The sequence below is a fragment of the Vanessa tameamea genome, chromosome 12 (genome assembly GCF_037043105.1).
Source record: "Vanessa tameamea isolate UH-Manoa-2023 chromosome 12, ilVanTame1 primary haplotype, whole genome shotgun sequence".
In the NCBI taxonomy this organism is placed as follows: Eukaryota; Metazoa; Arthropoda; class Insecta; order Lepidoptera; family Nymphalidae; genus Vanessa; species Vanessa tameamea.
Genome location: NC_087320.1, coordinates 9,658,956 through 9,680,434, shown reverse-complemented (window position 1 = coordinate 9,680,434; position 21,479 = coordinate 9,658,956). Strand labels below are relative to the sequence as shown.

The window sequence follows — 21,479 nt, the reverse complement described above, 5'->3', positions numbered from 1 at the left end:
GTTTGAGAAGAAAAAAGCGCAGATAAATACTTGTTTAATAGCTATTATTATTATTTCTCAATAATATATTAGCAATGCTTCGTTATAATTAATTACTAATATCCCTCTTTACTTCTCAAATTAAGTTTAAAGCTTGTGTTAGGACAGGGACGACAATAGCCCAAGGGAATCGAACGTGCAACATTTCGACCTTGCGACGAGGCCCTTAAACCATTGCACTATTGACGCTACTATTGACACTATTTATCGATATACAAAATAAATATCTATAGCCCATGAATAGTCTAATGCATGTGTAATATTTATTATACAGTTCGTCGAACGAGTCGATTCATTCGTCTGTATATAGTTATGTAGTTTTATACATGTGGCCACTAACGATGTATAAATCATCAATATAAACACAATGAGTGCAATCGTATGGGCTACGACCCGCGAGGCGCATTCATCATCCACATAATCTTGTTTCCGTTCTGACGCGTACGTATTGGACAATATATTTCGTTTATATTTTCGTTTTGATTACTTTTATTGTTCCAATATGAATTTATGTGACGTCAGAGCTACTTTACAACAATTAATATTTGTTTGAGTTATATTTATGTTATATACATATTTGTATAGAGTGTATATTGTATGTTGTCCGTTTAAGTATGCGGTGGTATTATTTTTTACGGTGTTTTTGTATTTGTTATATATAATGATCACTCCACAATCCGATTTTTAAATAAATATTCAGATGGTACTTGAAACTGGTATTTGAAACAAAAACATTGCATTTTTCAATCAGATAGGATCTATTTGGTCAATAACGCCTCCGACTGAAGACTAGACCTTTGTGCGTTAGGGCGTCTACGTCTATTTAATAGGTTTAAATAGATCCATTGCCATTTGGGATGAGGTTATTTCTTCTTTTTCCAAAGTAATATTAGAGGTTATAGTCTTTTTTTAATACTACAGATCAGCCAAAATCTCCTGCGGATAGCACAGAAGACTTTTCATTGGTCCATTTTTTGATACATTCGTACTTCAACTTTAATGAGTTATTAGCTGTCCTCTTCTAACTCATTACACCATACGCATGTTTCTCGCTCATACAAGATTACAGTGAAGCTGGCAACTAAAATCTACAGATAACTATTAAATCGTTACCTGATCATTGAAAAATGCGTCAATTTTATTTGTACCTTTTAACAGTCGGATAAGATAATTCGGTCGTTAGTTATTCGTTCGGTTACTCGATGATTTAACAATCAGTCTTAATAATAAATGTATTATAAGATCCATTTGACGACTGTAGAATAAACAAAGTGGGTTAAAACATCTGACTAAAGCTCTCTGATGGCCGAAATTATGCTACAGCATTCAATTGCACGTGCACGACGACAAGCGTGTGTGGGAACACATGTGTACTTATTTCGTTGGGATAGCAAATTTTACACGATCGTGGATGAATCAGGCCCAAGACGGCTTTGCGTCTTTTACGAGGTATGAAAGTGTAACTCTACTCATACTATCATTAGTCGGTGTGACTGACTCTACTGAGAATTACTAAATTTAAGCACTATTACTTTTTGCTTGGATGCGAACTCGGAGCCGAGATGGCCCAGTGGTTAGAACGCGTGCATCTTAACCGATGATTTCGGATTCAAACCCAGGCAGGCACCACTGAATTTTCATGTGCTTAATTTGTGTTTATAATTCATCTCGTGCTCGGCGGTGAAGGAAAACATCGTGAGGAAACCTGCATGTGTCTAATTTCACTGCATGTTTCTAATTCTGCCACATGTGTATTCCGCCAACCCGCATTGGAGCAGCGTGGTGGAATATGCTCGAAACCTTCTTCTCAAAGGGAGAGGAGGCCTTTAGCCCAGCAGTGGGAAATTTAGAGGCTGCTAATGCTAAAAAAAAAAAAAAATGCTAATGCGAACTCGGAAACTCATGATCTGCGACCGAATTACGTAGCCACTCAACCGAATGTTTTCTATCTACTTGTTTGTTGTGGCATATTATTATAAATAAATTAGAATTTCACACTCAATAGCCCACTAGAGCGTGTCAGTGGTCCGGAAACACTGGTTTGTGGTACGCACACGCAATCAGCTCGGACAAACATCGGTACGGCCAATACAACAACGTTTAGAAGGCATAAACTTGCACATCAATCAATCTAATATGCAACACTCTTTAATTTACTGAATTATATGCAGCGAAAAATGAACATGTTCCTAAAATTTGTATTAAAATAAACAAGGAAATACAGCTGCTCACGCATAAAACAGCGGAATATCATTACTGTTGAACTTTGTATATGTGTGTGATTCAAGTGAGCTGCTATGGGATGCTTTTATATACCTTGATGAATATGGTCAAGACTCTTTATCAATTAATTGAACTTTAACTGTTCATTTTGGCTATTGTTTATAAATTCAATAATAAATTAGTAATAATATTTACAGCGAAAAAAAGTAGGCATTTCAAATAAAAAACAAAAATATTACTTATGAATTATATGAGTCTTATGTAACATAATAGTCTATACCAAAAGGTCTGTAACAAAATTATGTTAATAAAAAGGACCTCTACTTCAGACATTAAAGAGTTCCAGGAGTAAAACGCTAACGTATATAAGGCTAGTATTAAAAATTCAAATAAATCGCAGTTTCGTTCTCTATTAAGAAAATACTTTTTATCGATGTCTACCTTGCAAATTATATAATAGATATGCACGAATGGTAAGATTTTTTTTTATATATATATATTTTGGACAACATCACATACGTTACTCTGATCCCAATGTAAGTAGCTAAAGCACTTGTGTTATGGAAAATCAAAAGTAATGACGGTACCACATACACACAGACCCAAAACAACATAGAAAACTATTGAACTTTTTCTACATCGACTCGGTCGGGAATCGAACCCGGGACCTCGGAGTGGCGTACCCATGAAAACAGGTGTACACACTAATCGACCACGGAGGTCGTCGTATTTAATAGTTACGGATAAGTATTATTGTAACTTCGAACGGATACTGACTTAGAATATATTACTTTCTGAAATGCAGTTCATTTACGCAGCTTACGGTAGAGTGAGTTGGTAGAAATCGTCACGTCAGGGAAAAGCGTTATGCGTCCTGCAGGCGACCTTTGACACTTTTTCTCTTTCATTTATATACGGTTTTATTCAAACCTATTTTATGTCATTGTTTTATTTAATTGTATCCTTTATTTAATATTATAAATAATATATCACGAAAGCAACTTCGTTCCAGTCAGGTGACCCGACGTCTATCGTTTTTTTAACCGTCAGTATCCCGTGTTTTTATAAATAATATTCCATAGATATTTTTAACGTTGGCGATTCATTAATTCAAGTCATTTGTTAAAAAAACATTAATAAATAATTATTCAACCCAAGATTTTATTATATTATATAGATGATTGTCTAATTTCAATGAAATTCTTCCATATGCGTGTCCTTCAATCCGAATTAAAGCGGCGTGGCTAAATAAGCTTCTCCTCAAAGGTACAGAGACCTTAGCCAAGCAGTGAAAAATACTAAAAATATATATAAATCTAAATAATATTGAATATTTATTATTCTATAAAACATATTACAATAGTGTCATTAATTTAAGTTACTCAGAAAACCAATAAAAATTAAACAATACAATAATCGAACTGAAGTTAAATTCAGAAATATTTACCAAGAATTCATTAAAAACAATCGTAGAAATTAAAGAATTTCGGAAAAATAAGAAACGACAACAAAAGAAGATTTATCATTGTATATGAACTTTTAATATAAAAGTTTCATGTAAACTCTTATTCTAAATCTGAACAGTACGAGTTTCATAATAAATGCTATAAAAATATTGAATACTAGCTGAACCTGCGTCTTTACCCGCGCGTAATTTATAAAACTTCAAACAGCTCACGTACTTTGACACCTCGAGGGGAGAATAAAAAATTGTCTTTTGCCGGAATTCAATCTATCTATATATCAAATTTCATCTAAATCGATTCACCGGTTTAAGCGTAAAGAGGTAACAGACAGAGTACCTGTCGCATTTATAATATCAGTATAAATATAAAAATGACCAAGACATCACTAGAATAATCTAGAATTTTCCAGTAAAGTACCGTGTCTTAATTACGTCAGAGTTTATTTATAGCGTTTTTATGCGACCATTACTCTTACAATGCAATTTTCAGGGACTAATTATCGAACCTTATAAAAATAAAATTTAACGATATGCCATTCGTACTTTGTTTATAGACGCCTGATGGAGCATAATGGACTTTTTTTTCTTTCTCGTCGCTTGGCAGTTTAAAATGTATCGCTATAATATTTAAGTGGCAATTAATGCAACAAAATGTTTTATTAAGTCACCATTTTATACTGCATACGAGTAAGCAATAAAGGTTCTATTAGCCGAAGTATAGGTATTATAATGAAAGAACGAGATAGGGTAGTGTGTGTTCTACTACCCGACTATTTACGATAGAAAAAAATGAGTCATATCCAAATATACTTTAATCAAGTAAGTTTTTACAAGCACTTTTGAATTGTCATTTTAAATCAAACTAGCGAAGAAAATGGTATGATTTTAAAATCAAAATCAAAATATACTTTTTTCAAGTAGGCTTTTACAAGCACTTTTGAATTGTCATTTTAAATCAAACTAGCGAAGATGATGGTATGATTTAAAAATCAAAATCAAAATATACTTTTTTCAAGTAGGCTTTTACAAGCACTTTTGAATTGTCATTTTAAATCAAACTAGCGAAGATGATGGTATGATTTAAAAATCAAAATCAAAATATACTTTTTTCAAGTAGGCTTTTACAAGCACTTTTGAATTGTCATTTTAAATCAAACTAGCGAAGATGATGGTATGATTTAAAAATCAAAATCAAAATATACTTTTTTCAAGTAGGCTTTTACAAGCACTTTTGAATCATCATTTAACAAACTATATTAAGTCAAGTTACCACTGGTTCGGAATGCAGATTCTACCGAGAAGAACCAGCATGAAACACAGTAGTTACTTTTTTTCAACATTTAAAAAATTTTAAAGTCATGTTAGTTACATACGAGTATGTATGTGTATAATACATCCTGCCTGGAAGTCAACAAGTGTTAGCTCCACGCTTTTTTATCATCTATATAATCTTGTATTGAATAATATGCCTTCTTTACCAATGTATTTTTTATAAATTATTTAAATCGGAATGTTGATTCTAGTGACAAAAAATGGCCCCGAAATTCAATAGTTACATATTTTGTAGAATATCCTATACATATAAAAAAATAATAAATCGTTGAAATTCCATCCTCCTACCCGTATCCCAATTTTACTTGGGGTCGGCGCAGCATGTCTTCTTCTTCCATACTTCTCTGTCGGACGTCATCTCACAAGTAACATTCTTTCTAACCATAATATTGTCTTTCACACATTAAACAAAAATAAATGTAAAAAATATTATACTAAAAATAATTAATTAAATTTAAAACAAAAACGTGTAAAATTTCGAATCGTCGGAAAAATAAAACATCTGCACTAATATTATAAACGTCAAAGTAACTCTGTCTGATTGTGTGTTACGATTTCACGGCTAAAACATAAAATCGAATTAGACGAAATTTCGTACGAAGCTAGCTTAAACTCTAAGGAAACACATTTTTATTTAAACCTACGATCCGGACACATCCGCGGGTAAACTAGTATAAGATAAATTCGATATCAAAATAGTTCAATATCCTGCTAGTTTATATTATGAATGTAAGATGTCAAGGCACAACAACAGCTATTTTTCTTATCAGATTTGGCAGCCCGGAAACAGGAATAGTAACTACGTATACCGTATACGGAGTTACTATACTGATAATATCTACTAGTGTATTGCGTAAGTGTGCAACGTACGCGTGCGCCAAGAGATAACGACGTCAAATTATGCTTATTCAAATATTTCGACTGCAATGATAGACTAATATGAACACATGCTATTTAATTGGCTCGTTAGTCTATTGACTAATTATGAGGTTGATTCCCAGAGAAGTGCAGATAGATGTAGGAATACAATAATTTTAAATGGTTGCGAGTTTAAACCCAGGCAAGAAACCAAACCAATGTTTTTTTGTGTTTTTGGTTTGATATTAATTGTGAGCTCAATGTTAAAGGAATAAGTCGTCAGAAAATCGGCATGAGTCAGATGAAAGTGTGGTACATGTATATCTAATAATCAGCGTGGTGGGTTCAGCTTCAAACCTCAGTGAAACATTTACGGGTTTTAGTTTTACTGTAAGATTCCGAGACGTATGAATTCCTGACTCGGGATTTGAACCTAAACTAAGTTCGAAACTTGTTCGAAAATCAGTATACAAATAAAAAACAAAAAAGTACTTGTATTTCTCAGTATAACTAAAGGAGAAAGAAGCAGGTAATTTAACGTTGCCGTGGGTTGATAAGCACGAAAATTCTTAATGACTGATCACTTTACGAGTGGCAGAATAGAGGATACCACTGTATTTACGCACTTCCTTGTGGACAATTGCATCTGAATAATTATTGAAATTAGCGACCTTTACGAAAACACATTATAATAACAATATCATAATTATTTTTAAATACATATCAGGTATTTTAAAAAAATCCTGTAAGCATATTCATAGAAGTTAACTTACGTGTAATTGAAGCGGCATAAATCATTGTTGTCTGTTGGATTGGGTGCGGGAACAGCGGCCCAGTGAACGGCGCGACCACCGCTAGTAACAGCTGCCAGCAACCTTTGTCTACATCCACAAGATGACCACACACTCGCGCTTGCTATGCCACCAGCCTATGACAAAGTTTTATGTAAGTATTTTAGTCCCTAACTATCGCAAAATTTCTTTCCAAAAACTATTAATTATTATCAACAATTCGATATATTTTTTCTAATATGATTTACTAATATTAAGTTTATAAAATGTCTTATATTTTAAAAGGGTTTTTTGTTAGTAACAGAACGCCGGAGGACAAAAATGCTACGTAATGGTAAATCATCACCTGATATTGTGTCTGTTATAAATATTTAATATCCTATGTGACCCTGCGTATTTTAAACTTACACTGGTTTATTTGCATGTCAAAACTGGAATTGATAGTTGTACGAAGAACTAGTAAGTAGTATTCAGATGTACGAGTTTGTAATAATCCTTGTAGATTAAGAAGGTAGTCCCTACCAAATATTATAAGGCCAAAATAATTATATCGGCGTAGTTCGATTTGAATGTGCAATCAACCAGTCCAATCAACCAACCACGTGCAAGCAATCAATCGCATAAGAAATGTCAATTCATGAATCATGAAGGTTGTCCATCTTTTCCATTATCTCAGCTGTCATAACAAATAAAATCAAATACCTGTAATGGTGTCGGCAAGTTCTCGACAAGAAGATAACACTTGGACGTCGAGTTCCAACGACGTATTCGCTCACGAGCCAACACGTAGTGTGTTTCAATTTCTTTACCTTCAACAGCCACCAACTCCGCCTGACAAATGAAACGAAATTATTTTTTAAATTACCAACATGCACTGGAAATATAAAGGATAATAGAAGTTCTTAATGGGACTAGTCAACGGTGATTAGTCCATCGTTCAAGCCATTAGGATTATTAAAACGTTTTCTTCGTAAACATTATTTTTAAATTTAGAATTATAATAGGATATTTTTATTTTACTGTTATTATTTAAGCTTGGGATTTCATGTATTTATACATTTGTTAATGAGTGAATAAGTTCAGTTACAGTACAGTTTCAGTTGCCTGCAAGAGATCGCTATGTAACGATAAGGTCGCTAAAATTGTACGCCGTTTTAATTAGGCCGGATCCATGTTGTATTTACTCTGTGGTGTACAATAAAGTATAAAGTAAAGTAAAGGAAGTTCAGAGTAAGAAACACATCTGTACGACTCACATCTTCACTGATACTAAAAATGTGAAAGTTTGTGCTCTTTTACGCTTTCATGGCTAAAACACTGAACCGATTTTGATGTGATTTGTTGCGAAGCAAACTTTAGCTCCATGGATGGACGTAAACGTTTTTTAATTCACTCTTAATGGTGGGTAAAATTGGGGATAAAGTGTTGTATGCAATTTCATCGATTTTAAAGATGAAAATGTTTAGAAGGGAACAAGAATGCAGGATAAAAATTGCAAAATCTTTACTAATGTAATAAATGTTAAAGTTAGAAAATAAGTAAAACTCTATTAGCAACGCTCTCGACGCGCCAAATCTCGGATATATTGCCGTTTATCCAATACTTCCGATCGATCTGAACTTTGGCATAAATATTTATTTCGACATGTTCACAACGAATCGAAATGTAATACGCAGGTATTTTCTGCTAGTTGAAGGCAAGACTTAACTTCTTAAAGTTAGAAGTACGAGGAGTAGGATGTTAATAAATAATGTTTTTATATCAATAATTTAAACACAAATTATTAATGAAAAATAGCCAACGCATGTGAAGCCGCCGATTCAGCCAATTCATAACACATAAACAAGGACTATATTTCACGCAGTTTTAATAAAATTTTTGGGATTGAATAAATATGGAGTAGATGATCACCAGTAAGTACACACCTCCTCTACACTTAGGAGTGTGTAGGCTTGTAACTTGTAAAATAAATACTTTGCAAAAATAAATTACAAGTCGAGGCCATAAGAAAAATCATTTCGTATTTTTTACCTTTTATTGGTATTTTGTCTACAAATTTAAATAGGGCCAAACGAAGTATACGCTTCGAAACAAATATATTTTTGCAAATCGGTTGATAAAGGAAAACCTCTGAAGGTAACAAACATTAAAAAGCATAGTCACTTCAAACTTCTCCATATACTTTCGTTTAAAGTAAATATTTCATACTAAACCTATGTTTTTATTTTATTAAGCCTATTATCGATATAATATAATATCACTTATTCGTATTGAAACATTTAGGCGTCTCGTAAATCTAAAGGTTATCCTCAAGTCGTGTGCTTTCCACCGATACGGAGTTTTATGTTTTATTTCTGCATTTATTGGCTCTCGAACGAGAGGACGCCCTATAACAGTATGAAAATATATTTTTCCTAAGTATTCTTTATTGAAGACATCTTTATTTCATCCCGTTCTAATATAATGATATCGATTTCAAGAGGTCATTACATACGACTTATTATTATTTTTGTTTCTTTTTATTACAACAAAGAAAAAATAATAATGCATGAATATTAAGGGCAAATATTTTACATGATTTTATAATTGTGTGTGTGTATTAGCAAATTAAGGAAAACGAATTAGTTATATTCTTGCTAGTTCTTCTCGGAATATGACTCATGCAATGGTACGTAAGAGCTACTTATGAATAAAAAACAATATATATATATACTATCTTTAGTACATATTAAGTAGTAGTAAGTGCTTTAATGTGTATTATTACAGGTTATTATTTCGCATAGATTTCTTATTTTTAATACAAAGTTCACTCAAATATGATACGTCAATCAAACATTATGTTCTTTATTCAAGTAGGCTCATACAAGTATTTCGAATTGGAATTTTACAAGGTTAAATTGAATGTAAAGATTGCTTTCACCATTTTGGAGAAACCCGAAAAGATCTTATTCTAAATTTAATTTATAGTTGTTGTTCGTTTTAATTGGTTTTTTGTTATGAAATGTTTGTCAATATTTTTTGATGGAATATTTGCCTATTTTTCTTACCCGAGGTATATTATTAAATTAGTGTTGTGTTGTGTGTGTGTGTGTGTGTGTGTTAAAATCATAATGTAACCCTTGCACAATATAGAAATTCATTTTAATCTACATGTACATGATTAATCTATCTTATGTAATCATAATAATAAATAGCGGCTCTTTCGATTCATTTTATCGTATCAGTAGATAATAAATAATTTATTAATAAAACATTAAAAAATAAACAAAATAAGAAATCGTTTTAAAGAATCAGATGAAAATATCCTCAACCTTTTTAGGTCAATAACTTTTTTCAGTTGAAAATAGGAACCCGAGACAGAATATGAAAAAGCGTTGCTCATCTTTCTTCAAAGCAAATACGAGCAAACGGGTTTCGTGCCAAATTTACTGGAAGTCTACTTCAAAAGAAATCTGTTTTGGGTAGGGGAGCACGAAATTGTATTGTGGTCAGTTGGACTATAATATAAAGTCCGAAGATTGTATGTATTTAATACTTACATTTTACCAAACGAGTCGGAACAATCCAATCGAGGAGAAACATTGTAGTAAAAGATGTAACTAAGAATTTGAGTAAATGTTATGGACAATTTTAAATGCTGATTTTATTAAAATTAGCAAATAAATCTTGATAAGTCAAGCTAAATTGATTGTCCTATACTCATTTGAAATTTAGAAGTCCTGCGTGTTAAATATCAAATGTGAGAAAATCCTAGCACCGCTTATTATAACCAAATTTTTCCGTCTATTCCGGATAATGATAATGCGGTATTTAAATTGTTACTAGTTTTTTATATTATTTCGTTGAAACTTAAGCTTAAATAAGAGACTAGAGAGATATCAGGTCCATGACCTATTTTTTTTTTAAATATGTCAAATACATAGATAGGCGGACAAGCTTGTGGGCCACCTGATGGTAAGTGGATACCAAATTGATACTGTAAGAAATATTAATAATTTCTCATATCACTAATGCGCCGCTGACCTTGGGAACAATGATCTTTTGTGCCTATAGTTACTCTGTCTCACTCACCATTCAAATCGGTACACAATCATAATAATTATTGGTGTTTGGCTTTAGAATATATAAACAGTAGCTACCCAGATAAACTTGCACAAAGTCAACCACCAAGTAACTGCTTTATATCTAAGTCACGCAAGTGTAATACTGTCAATTTCCTATCTCCAAATTGCTAGAAAAAAACTAAAACTTTTACAGATCCATCACACGATTTATTTGAATCAAGAACTTCAGAATTCGCTGCCTTATTGACTTAAATGTTGTCATCAATGTTATTTAGTTTTTAAAAAAGTACGTTATTAAATCTACTTCAGTAAAAAGTGTTATTAGGTATTTCAAAACATTAAACTTCTCACGAAGTTTGATAAGTAAATTCTTAACTCATTAGCTGAGGTTTTATCAACTTCTAAGTCATTTTGTTCGTGGATTAAGCGAACTTGTTTTTTTCTTTACGGCGAGACCCTCGGCTATTATGCAGGGGAGAATAATTTTCACTTCATTGATTTTCTATTGTTCCTTTACGTTCACGAAAACCGTATCTGGAATAGAATCGGTTTCCTCGATATTCACGCTTGGTAGATGATGTGATCACTGTAATGAATGATCTACCGTAGCGATGAATTTTTTCCATTTTTTTTTCTTATATAAATAAAAGCAAAATCGTCTGTCTCACTTTGCTTCGCTTTAGGTATTTTGAGCCCAACACAAAAACCATAACGTACAATATTATATTATTACTGTCGCGGGACTCGTTGAATCAAAAACATTTGCTTAACACTAACTTTCCTTTATTAATAAAAAAATATGTTATTATTTTTTTATAAAATTTAATAATACGAAAAATAAAGGTTGAAGCATTGATGAAATTTCACCATGTAAGGTATACAGCTGAACGTTGGTCAATTTAAGTGTCAAAGTAATTATTGTGTGTAAGAATACTGGTATATGATTTAAACTAAGACTCACCTAAAATTTTCAGAGAGCTAAATTTGATAGTGAAAACTCTGAAGCGACAAGAATAGAATTAATCCGTCAGTTCTGCATAAAAATAAAAGCAATGAGAAGAGGCAAGAAAAAGTAGCAGCAAGCAATTGGACTAGCTACCTGCTCGTCTGCTTCTTCAAGATAACAACCAAGGTTACAGCAGCTCCAATTAAACAAAAACCATCGGTCCAAGTCACTGCACAAATTTAAACCAAATAAAAAAATACTGCTTGAGGAGTGTTTAAATACGTATATTTTAAACAGTTGCATAAAATAGATGGCATATGTAAAAAAGTAATAAACATCTACAAAATCAAAACGAGCAAGTTATAAATTAAACATATAAATACGCTTATGTATCCTTCTAAAGTATTTTGACATGGAATGGTACTGAACTATTTACTCATTTTTATTGCATATTGCAACCGAGTTGCTTTGCGAAATAACTAATTGCCGATTATGGTGTGTGTGTGTGTGAATGCCTCGTTTGTGAGTTATAGTAATTGTAAATGTTTGAACACTCGTCGAGTTAATTCGGTAGGGCTTTGCGTAAGCCCGCCAGGCTAGGTATCATCCACTTATCAATGATGTACCGCGAAACAGCAACAGTAAGTCTTGATGTATTAAATTTAGTAATGTGAGTGAGTCAGTGTAAAACAGGACTTAACATCTCAGCTCCCAAGGTTGGTGGCGCTTAAGTTTATATTCTTCATAATGCCAAAACAATTAAGAATTCAAATCTCGATTTTGAAAGAAGCAGACTATTTGCCGAGTGTAGATTAACTTAATAATAAACAAGTAAGAATACTATTTCATTTAAATTTTCTTCATTATCTAAGCTAAACAAATACTTAAGTAAATCTCCAAATTCATCTCATTAGACTGACGACACTGTAAACTTTCACAGAGTTTGCTGTGTTTTTAAAAACTTCACCCCTAGGGGTAAGATTTAAGATAACCAGATTAAACGTGAACTTAGATTAAATTAGTTGATGATATTATACAGCATAGTATAGTGACATCGACATAGACACATAAAATCAGAACACAAGAATACTAAGTATGGCTGTTTGGCTGTAGTATGTGATGACTGGTTGGACGAATTTGTACAAAGCCTTACCAAGTAAAAATAATTATCCCAGTAATCTTAACGCAAGTGTGGCAACCCTACCTTGTTTATTTTTAAAAGAAGGTCATAAAAAACAATAAGTCCTTTCATCAATAATGCCAACATTAAAAAAAACTGCATCAAAATATTTTTTACGCAATTATATAACATCCAGTAAACTATCGGAATTATGCAACAATATGTTAAACCACAGTGCAACTAGTTTGCAACGTATGCTCGAAATATTCCTGTGTACAATTTACACAAAGGCTAACGTATATACTACACTAGTTATTCAAAGCTTCCATGTATGTAGCTTACACACATATAATGTATTAAAATGTTTCTAATACAATACCTCACGCTTTCCATCAGAATACGGCACAGTTTTGCTCGGATTGTTTTTATAATATTCTATATTAAATTATATAATTACATAGTATTTGATTTTGTCGTGAGTACAAACTTAAAATGGACTCATTAATGCTTATTTACACGTAGTTGTTGATAATATTATAATATTCCACTAAGATTTGGGATATCTTACAGGAATACATATTAACATCCTGGATGGGGTCGTTCGAAAGATTTTGGGATTTTTTGTTGAAAATCATAGCAGTTTGAAAGTAACAATAAAATTTTCTTTACATATTTATATTATTAATATATTGATTTATATCAATGTTATGTTTCTATCGGTTATGACGACCTAACTACTGGGTAAATCCATTTTCACTTTACAAACTACAACTAGACTACACTTTTATAAAAAAGTACTATTAAGTATTGCTGTTAGGCTGTGGAATATGTGATGATTGGTTGGACGTGTTTGGACGCAAGTGTGGCAACCGTACCAAGATTATATTGAAATGAAGAATTGTCAAAAAAAACAGTAAGTACTCTCATCAATCATGCCAACACTAAAAAAACAAACAGCATCGAGTTATAATAACTTACATTGACTATCTACTAGTTTACTTCTAATATAACATCATTGTATGAATTATTATCAATTGAGTCTAAGCTATAAAAATCAAAATTTATATATTGAGTTGGTTGAAAATATTGATAGAATTTTAAGGCTACGCTAATACGTAACTGACTGAGATTAAAAAATGTGTCTAATAAATATTGAGCAAATGAACAAAATCGATAATTATGGTTTGAAAATACATTAAACATTAAATGCAAGGGAAGTTACGCCTTTCGAAAACACATACTCGTATGCTTGCCAACTACGAACCGAACTTGCCATGTTAAAGCTCCAGACGTACGTAAAGTTGAAAACTTTATATATGCTAGCAATAAAACACAACTATTGTAGTTTTACGAGTGAAATCTGCACATTATTCTACAGAAATAGCACCATACCAGTTTTATAACTGAGTCGGTTATTGAACTTGGATGTGCGTTAAATTGTGCGTTAAAAAATCTGTATTGCATTATGTCTTTACTGTGATTCTATTTTCAAATCTTAGTCGTCTGTTTTTTTTTTTATTATAAACTTACAATCAGCCAGGGATTTCTTTGAGAATTTGATTACAAAAAGCGAATGAATACTTGGCTCGAAAAATGTTAAAAATTTAAAAACATGGCGGCGAAACGAAACGTTGCAGTTTGTTGGTCCTGTGCCAAGAGAGGTGGTATTGCGGAACTGAAATTCATTTTCTTTATTAATTTTGTTAACATAACAAAGGATAATAAAATTTTAATCTTTGGCAAACCTTCTGAATCGTATTTACATACATACAGCTTTGTTGTTTGAAATTATACTACGTCAAGAATTACTTTAAGTCTGCATGTATAAGGGGATCTATAAGTATATGAAGAGAATTTTCATTTCTTCTTTAATCTCATTATGGGGGTAGTTTATTAAATGTCTTATAAAATTAGCCATAAACTCAGCGAAACTGAATTAATAAGCTATAATTTAAGTAATAAATCAGTTTTAAGGGGTCATTAGTGAATTGCAAATTATTTAGGGTAGTCTGGAATTAATTCTTGCATAAGCAGTTAAATTCTCCGCAAACGCTTGCTGAAGATTTGGTCCATCCGTAAACTTGACGAGACTTAAGCTTCTCAATCTAGTACATATTGCATAATACTTGCGAATGTATTTTTCTGTTAAATTAATACGTAAATATGTTAATTTAACATATTCTTCTTCTTCATATTTTATTTAAGTACTAGCTGAACCCGCGGCTTTACCTGAGCGAAATTTATAAAACTATAGCACACAAATCTTCATGCCCATTTTACCTTCAAGACCCCTCTTGAAATTAAAAAAAAAAGAATAGCAAATTTCATCTGAATCAGTTCAGCAGATTAAGCGTTTAGAGGTAATACACAGAGTTTTCGCAATTATAATATACGTATATATTTTATTTTTTTTCTAAAGAAATGTTTTATCATAAACAATAACTATATTTTTCTTCGAGGTAAGAATGTAATAGTGAATTCATTCGTTTGTTTAAAATATACATTACTATAACACTATAATAAAATAAGTTAAAAAAAAAATTGAATTCTAATTTGAATTACGCCTTCCATCGTTCCATCGACTGTTATAAGTGTTATATTTTCTGTTTCACATCATTAGCCCGTCTGTCAAAAAGATCAAGCTATCTTGTACAGGATATATTTAATAATTCTATCTTAACAATGTTTGCATCTTTGTAATAGAGCCGTGAATTTCGCCATCGACTACTTTAACGATATTTGATAAAAGTCACAACTTCAGACACTGATATGGTCAACTCACTTAAAATGAGTTCTACATTTGAATGACGTAATTTTTTTTTTTTTTAAATACGAGATAGTAATGTGTTACTATAAAATGAGTAGTATTGCTTTTTCAATTTGGATATAATACGTATTATTTTATTAATATACAAAATTTATTATTGAAACTGTTAGATATATAATAGCTTTTATCTAGAAAAAAATGAAGGAAATATTTGATGGAATAGTATGGGGTTCGTTAAAGTTTCTGGCAGAGCGGTTTTGGGCTAGATAAAATATCAAATGTTTTTCCTCATTAAATTATGATATCAAATTCTTTTACGTAGTATACACAATATATTTATTATGTACATTAAGTATACATAGATTAAAAGAATATGTTGTATGAGATGGAAATCTGAGCACGTCATATGAGTAAAAAAGGTTTTGCTTTTAAAATTTCAACGTTATATCTAAACAATTATTTGAAATTGGAATTATCTATAAAAAGTAATAAAAAGAAGGAATATATATTGAAAAGAGACAGGTATAATAATCAACCAATCAGAAGAAACGGTGGTTCACTTATAATGGTCTATGTAGTCAACTTCTGAAGAATTTGTACGTACGAAATATAATGTAAAGATACGGTTCGAGAGGAAATGAAAGGCATGCTGAAGGGTATTTCTTCGTTCGCGTAATTAATTGAAAACTTAATTTATTAATTATCGATTTAGGGTATTATAAAACGTATTGGAAGCTTGAAACGTAATTTTAACGTTCAGCTAAGCAAATCCAATCAGCGAAGATTAATGAAATTAGTCTGGCATGGCCTGACTTAGCAAACTTGCTTGTGGTTATCTTGCGAACATCTCGTGCGCTGGACGAGATTAGTAGCGAACTGTCAATATAATGCTATATTAAAATAGGACTATATATTATCAGAACAAGATCTGGTGGTAGAACTTTGAACAGGGTATTAACCCTGTAAGCGTTGGTGCCAACCAGTATACAATGTCTTCTTGAGATACAAGTATGGCTTTGGCTTAATATTTCTTGCGGTGCCTATAAGTGAAGGTGGCTTTTAATAATTTAAGATCTGATAGACCATTTGCCATACCTCTTTCAAAGTATGTGCATTATACCTTGGCCTATATCTTAAAACAGTTTGAAAGAAATTTGCTTGTTAAATACCTTACTTTAAAATATGCGTTCAGCTTCGATGTAGTTTAGCGATTTGGGCAGATTTAATTTTGTCTATCAAACAAGTCTGTATAGAATAGAAGTCGTATGCGCAACTCCGCAGCATTCCAGAACAATACCTAGAATTGCGTCAATACCGCCTGCTCTTGATAAGTCTCTTTCTAATATTTCATTTTTGTATGGAAAAGCCAATGATTGGTCAAGTTTCTGCAGTGGAGGTGACAATATATATAAGATCATTCAAAGCAATTTCGACAGGAAGAAAAAATCCTCATTTAAATAAGGAAACTGACCTAAAATTAAGTTCAACTATATATCTTGATAACATCACAATAAATAAAAAATATATCAACCATTCCTCCGTGACATTGGTAAAATAAGGACACAGAATCTGTTGTCACAATTAAGAGCCAATAAGCAAAGAATTGAACCACAGAACCGGGCTGGATTTTAATTAGCGCAGTGATCTTTACCCTGTGTGAACATAGGTTTTTTATTCCGTGAAATGAATGCTTTCCCAAAGGATCGTCTAGAAATTACCTTTATATCCATTACCTACTTGAACGAGATTTCCAGCACTAGCTCGTGTAAGTATGTCGATCCTAATTACGATTTCTGTCATGTCTAATACAAAGTTTCACTTTAAAAGTAATTGTATTTAATCCCAATGCACGGCTCAGGCTAACTATATCCTGTAATAGCCGAAACCACGTCTTTAACAGCTCGAAATTTATGGAAATTCATATCACACAAAACTCCAAACCTAAATTGAAGAGGTAATTAAAAAAGTAGTCTATGTCCTTTCTTGGAGCTTAAGCTTCCTCTATAACTAAATTCATCAAAATCTGTTAAGTGGCTTAGGTTAAGCGTAACGGACAGAGAGAGTTACTTTCGTATTTAAAATATAATTAAATACTCACTTAAAATATTTGATCATAATTTTCAAAGTCCAGATAGCTTCGTGAATAGAACATTTGGTTCTTTACTGTAGATTTTGGCATTAAATTATCCGCATTAGAGAGTTGTAACGGAATTAGAAGGTAATGTTGCTGGCTTCAAATTTATATTATTGAAAACAATATTAGTATATATTTTGTTAACAGTAAGAACAGGTATAATTTTATTTTCCATTTAAATTAAAGAGTTTTTCTAAACCTTTACAGTATAGTATTACAAAAATTAATACTATGAAGAAGACATTATTAAAGATAATTTTGTAAAAATATATCATACAAATTTACTTGGTGGTAGGGCTTTGTGCAAGCCTGGCTGGATGGGCATCTCCCACTGAATATATAATCTACGATCAAATATTAATATTTAGTATTGTCGTGTTCCGCTTTGAAGGGAGAGTGAGTCAGTTTACAGGCTAAATCTTGTGCAAAATTTCATCTGGTGAGACCTGGCTTAGGCAATGCATTGTATGTCTGTCTGACTTTTACATTTTGTCTGAATTTACATTTTCAAAATGTTATTAAGTAATTATTATATGAATATAAATATTTGTAGACACTAATTGAATAAATAAATAAATATTATTTTAAAATTCTCATGTACACTTGCCATTTAACTGATTAGACAAACAACTTAGTTTGTCCAAAGTGAATCTTCAACTTCAATTAATGATCCCCTGGTTAGACCGCAGTCTGCAAATCCACCAAATGAATTGATTTCCAACTAAATTTCAGCTTAGCTAACTCTTTGAGACACGGGTCGGTTTTCCGATGAGCGTCAAATTGGATTCCAAAGCTTAGTCATGATAAAACTAAACCATAGCTTGTTATTTTCCAATAATATTTCGAATTGGAGTAGACGAATTCGAAATGTTGTTACTAGGTTAGTATTGAATACGCAACAAGTTTGATATATTTTAAAGTTAATGTTTTTTTTTATGGCATTGGTTGGCGGACGAGCGTATGGGCCAACTGATGGAAAGTGGTCACCACCGCCCATAGACAAAGACGCTGTAAGAAATGTTAACCATTCCTTATATCACCTATGCGCTACCAATCTTGGGAATTAAGATGTCATGTCCCTTGTGTCTGTGATAACACTGGCTTACTCGCCCTTCTAACCGAAACACAAAAATACAGAGTACTGTTATTCGGTGGTAGAATATCTGATGAGTGGGTGGTATCTACCCAGACGGGCTTGCACAAAGCCCTACCACCAAGTATAAAAAAAAATCTTTATATAAGCTTCCTATATCCTTGCTAAAATTATTGAAAAACTGAAATCTTCAACTATTCATATTTTAACTCTTAACTCAATAAAGTCAAATTAATAGCAAGGAAGATAATGAAAATAGTTCATCGTGATTTCAATTATGTTAGCCTTCTTAGAAATAAGAGAAAAGTGTCCGCAAAGGTCTATCGATATTTGAAAACCTATTAGGCTGATGAAGTTTTAAAATTGATCAATATAATTTGACTCCAACGGACGTCGGAATCGATCGAAAGTTATTTTAATAGTAACCATCTTATTTGATCGTCCTCAAAAGTTCGCAGACTATCCTATAATGGACTTACTTAAAGTGAACGTCTTCGTGAACATTTTCGTTGCCAAATTTTTGTAACATTGGCTTCAGATTTTAGCTAATCAGCGAATAAAATTAGTATTTTAAGGTCAGTCCTAATCATGTTATTTTAAATAAACAAACATTTGCAAGAACATTTGAATATAAATTGAACCTATTTTTTTCTGAATATATAATTTACCGACTCTAGTTTATCTGAGTAGGTACCATAATATACTTAACGATTATTATAACACAGTTAAGTAGAAGTAGTAGTAGAAGTTGTCCTGCTTTACGATTGATTGAGCCAGTGTATGAGCCAAAATTATATAACATCTATGTATCCACGGCTGATAGCGTACAATGAGGATGGTTTCCTTGGAGTTCATTCTCTGTCCTCTTATTTTCTAAAAAAGAGGTTATTATTTTTTGAATCGATAAAATTTCCTAGCATTTTGTCTGGCGAGGCGCAACTTATTTTAATTTTACATTTTTAAAAGAATCGATAAAAACTTTGAGTCACAGTCACTAAATTTATAGACAAAGAATATAGTCCCATTTCATATCCTATTACAGACATGTTTCTGTGTTTTATTTTAATTTAAAGATCGCCGCATCTAAATAAACAATGAGACGCCTTATCAAAAAAGCGGCTAAGTGCGAGTCGGACTCGCCCATGAAGGGTTCCGTAGCAGCAAGAAACAAGGTTTATGTTTATGAAATTAAATGTTTTTTTTGTGTTTTTGTTCTAAGTATGGGGAACACCAAAATTGTTTTTTTTTTATTTTTGTGTGAAAATCTTAATGCGGTTCATAGAATACATCTACTTACAAAGATTCAACATTATAGATCTTATAGTTTCGGAAAAAAGTGGCTGTGGCATACGGACGGACAGACAGACAGACAAATAGACAGACATGACGAATTTATAAGAGTTCCGTTTTTTGCCATTTGGCTACGGAACCCTAAAAACGCTTTATTTCTACGTAGTAACGAATGTGTGTTACTATTATATTCCATTATATTCATCCAATTGAGTTGAAATTTGCACAGTTGTTATTGACACTTGCGTGAAGGTTTCAGGCATCCATCACAATCAATAAACAAATACGTCGTATACATCGCATAATTGTTTACACAACAAATTAAAGAGGTTTCGTCAAGGAATGCTACTCATTAGCTTTTTATTATTAAAAATAACATTCTGAAATAAGCCTTATTATCTTTCAAGAGGATAATTATTAAGAAATCCCAAACCTTAATCCTCTGTTACTTAAGACCAAGATTAGTATACTAATTTTTTTAAAAGCGTGCTCTTTCTACGAATTTAATGGAGCGCGGGATTATTTGACTCTGGCTTGGCATAATTTATCTGGTCGATGGAGCTTGGTCCGGAAGTTCCCGTTGAAAAAATGTACGCCGATAAAATACTAAGTGTATTTTCAGAAGCAGTTACAAAAGGACCAGGATGAACAACGGGAGTAATTGTAACAATACATTAACTAAGTTGTATGAGAAAGGGAGACCGATAATTTTTGTTGTGAAAATAAAGTTTTCATAGAATTTCGCTTTAGGTGAAGAGGAATATTTGTTGTCCTGTAATATCTACTTGATAAACCATTTTTCTTATCAATGCGTAGCTAGCCTTTCCATCTGAAACGTCCCACTGAAATATTTGCATAGTTATTTTAAGTCAGTTTAAGTTGAATTGTAATAAAATACAGAGAAGATTATTTTATTTGTTTTTTGATCATATAAAGCATTTGGTATACTTTTATATAATCGTTTAATTCTGTCAAAATACTTACTATAAAACTAATAATAAATTTTACTATAAATATTTGAAGCTGTAAAATATGTCTTATCCTTTAACAATAAGATCTAAAATGCAATGTAGATGGTTCGTAGATAGATTGATCTTTATTATAATATGTTTACGTGTGAACTTGTGATAAGGAAACCTGTTGTAAGGCCGTAATGGCGTCGAACAACCGAGAAACTTGGTTATCCGTCCTCTAGATTAACGCTGTAATTGAAACCAATCTCCCCTTTACTATTACAATCGACTTCTAATAACCATACTAATTGAGATGAACACAAGGCGGCTACAAGTTGTCATACTGTTGATAAACTTAGCTAACTTTGAAACATATTAAAGTTTACGTACCATGATCATGACTA

The 21,479-nt window shown here is 32.0% G+C and overlaps 1 protein-coding gene across 1 annotated transcript in view; it reads right to left on the bottom strand.

The window, feature by feature from the left end:
• LOC113392899 (C3 and PZP-like alpha-2-macroglobulin domain-containing protein 8) overlaps nt 1-21,479 on the bottom strand; it is a 215,112-nt gene that overhangs the window by 45,535 nt on the left and 148,098 nt on the right. The window contains exons 8-9 of the mRNA XM_026629515.2: nt 7,411-7,539; nt 6,691-6,845 (exon numbers count right to left, since the gene is read on the bottom strand). Of these exons, the coding sequence (XP_026485300.2) occupies nt 6,691-6,845; nt 7,411-7,539 (284 nt within the window). The remainder of the gene's footprint in view (nt 1-6,690; nt 6,846-7,410; nt 7,540-21,479) is intronic.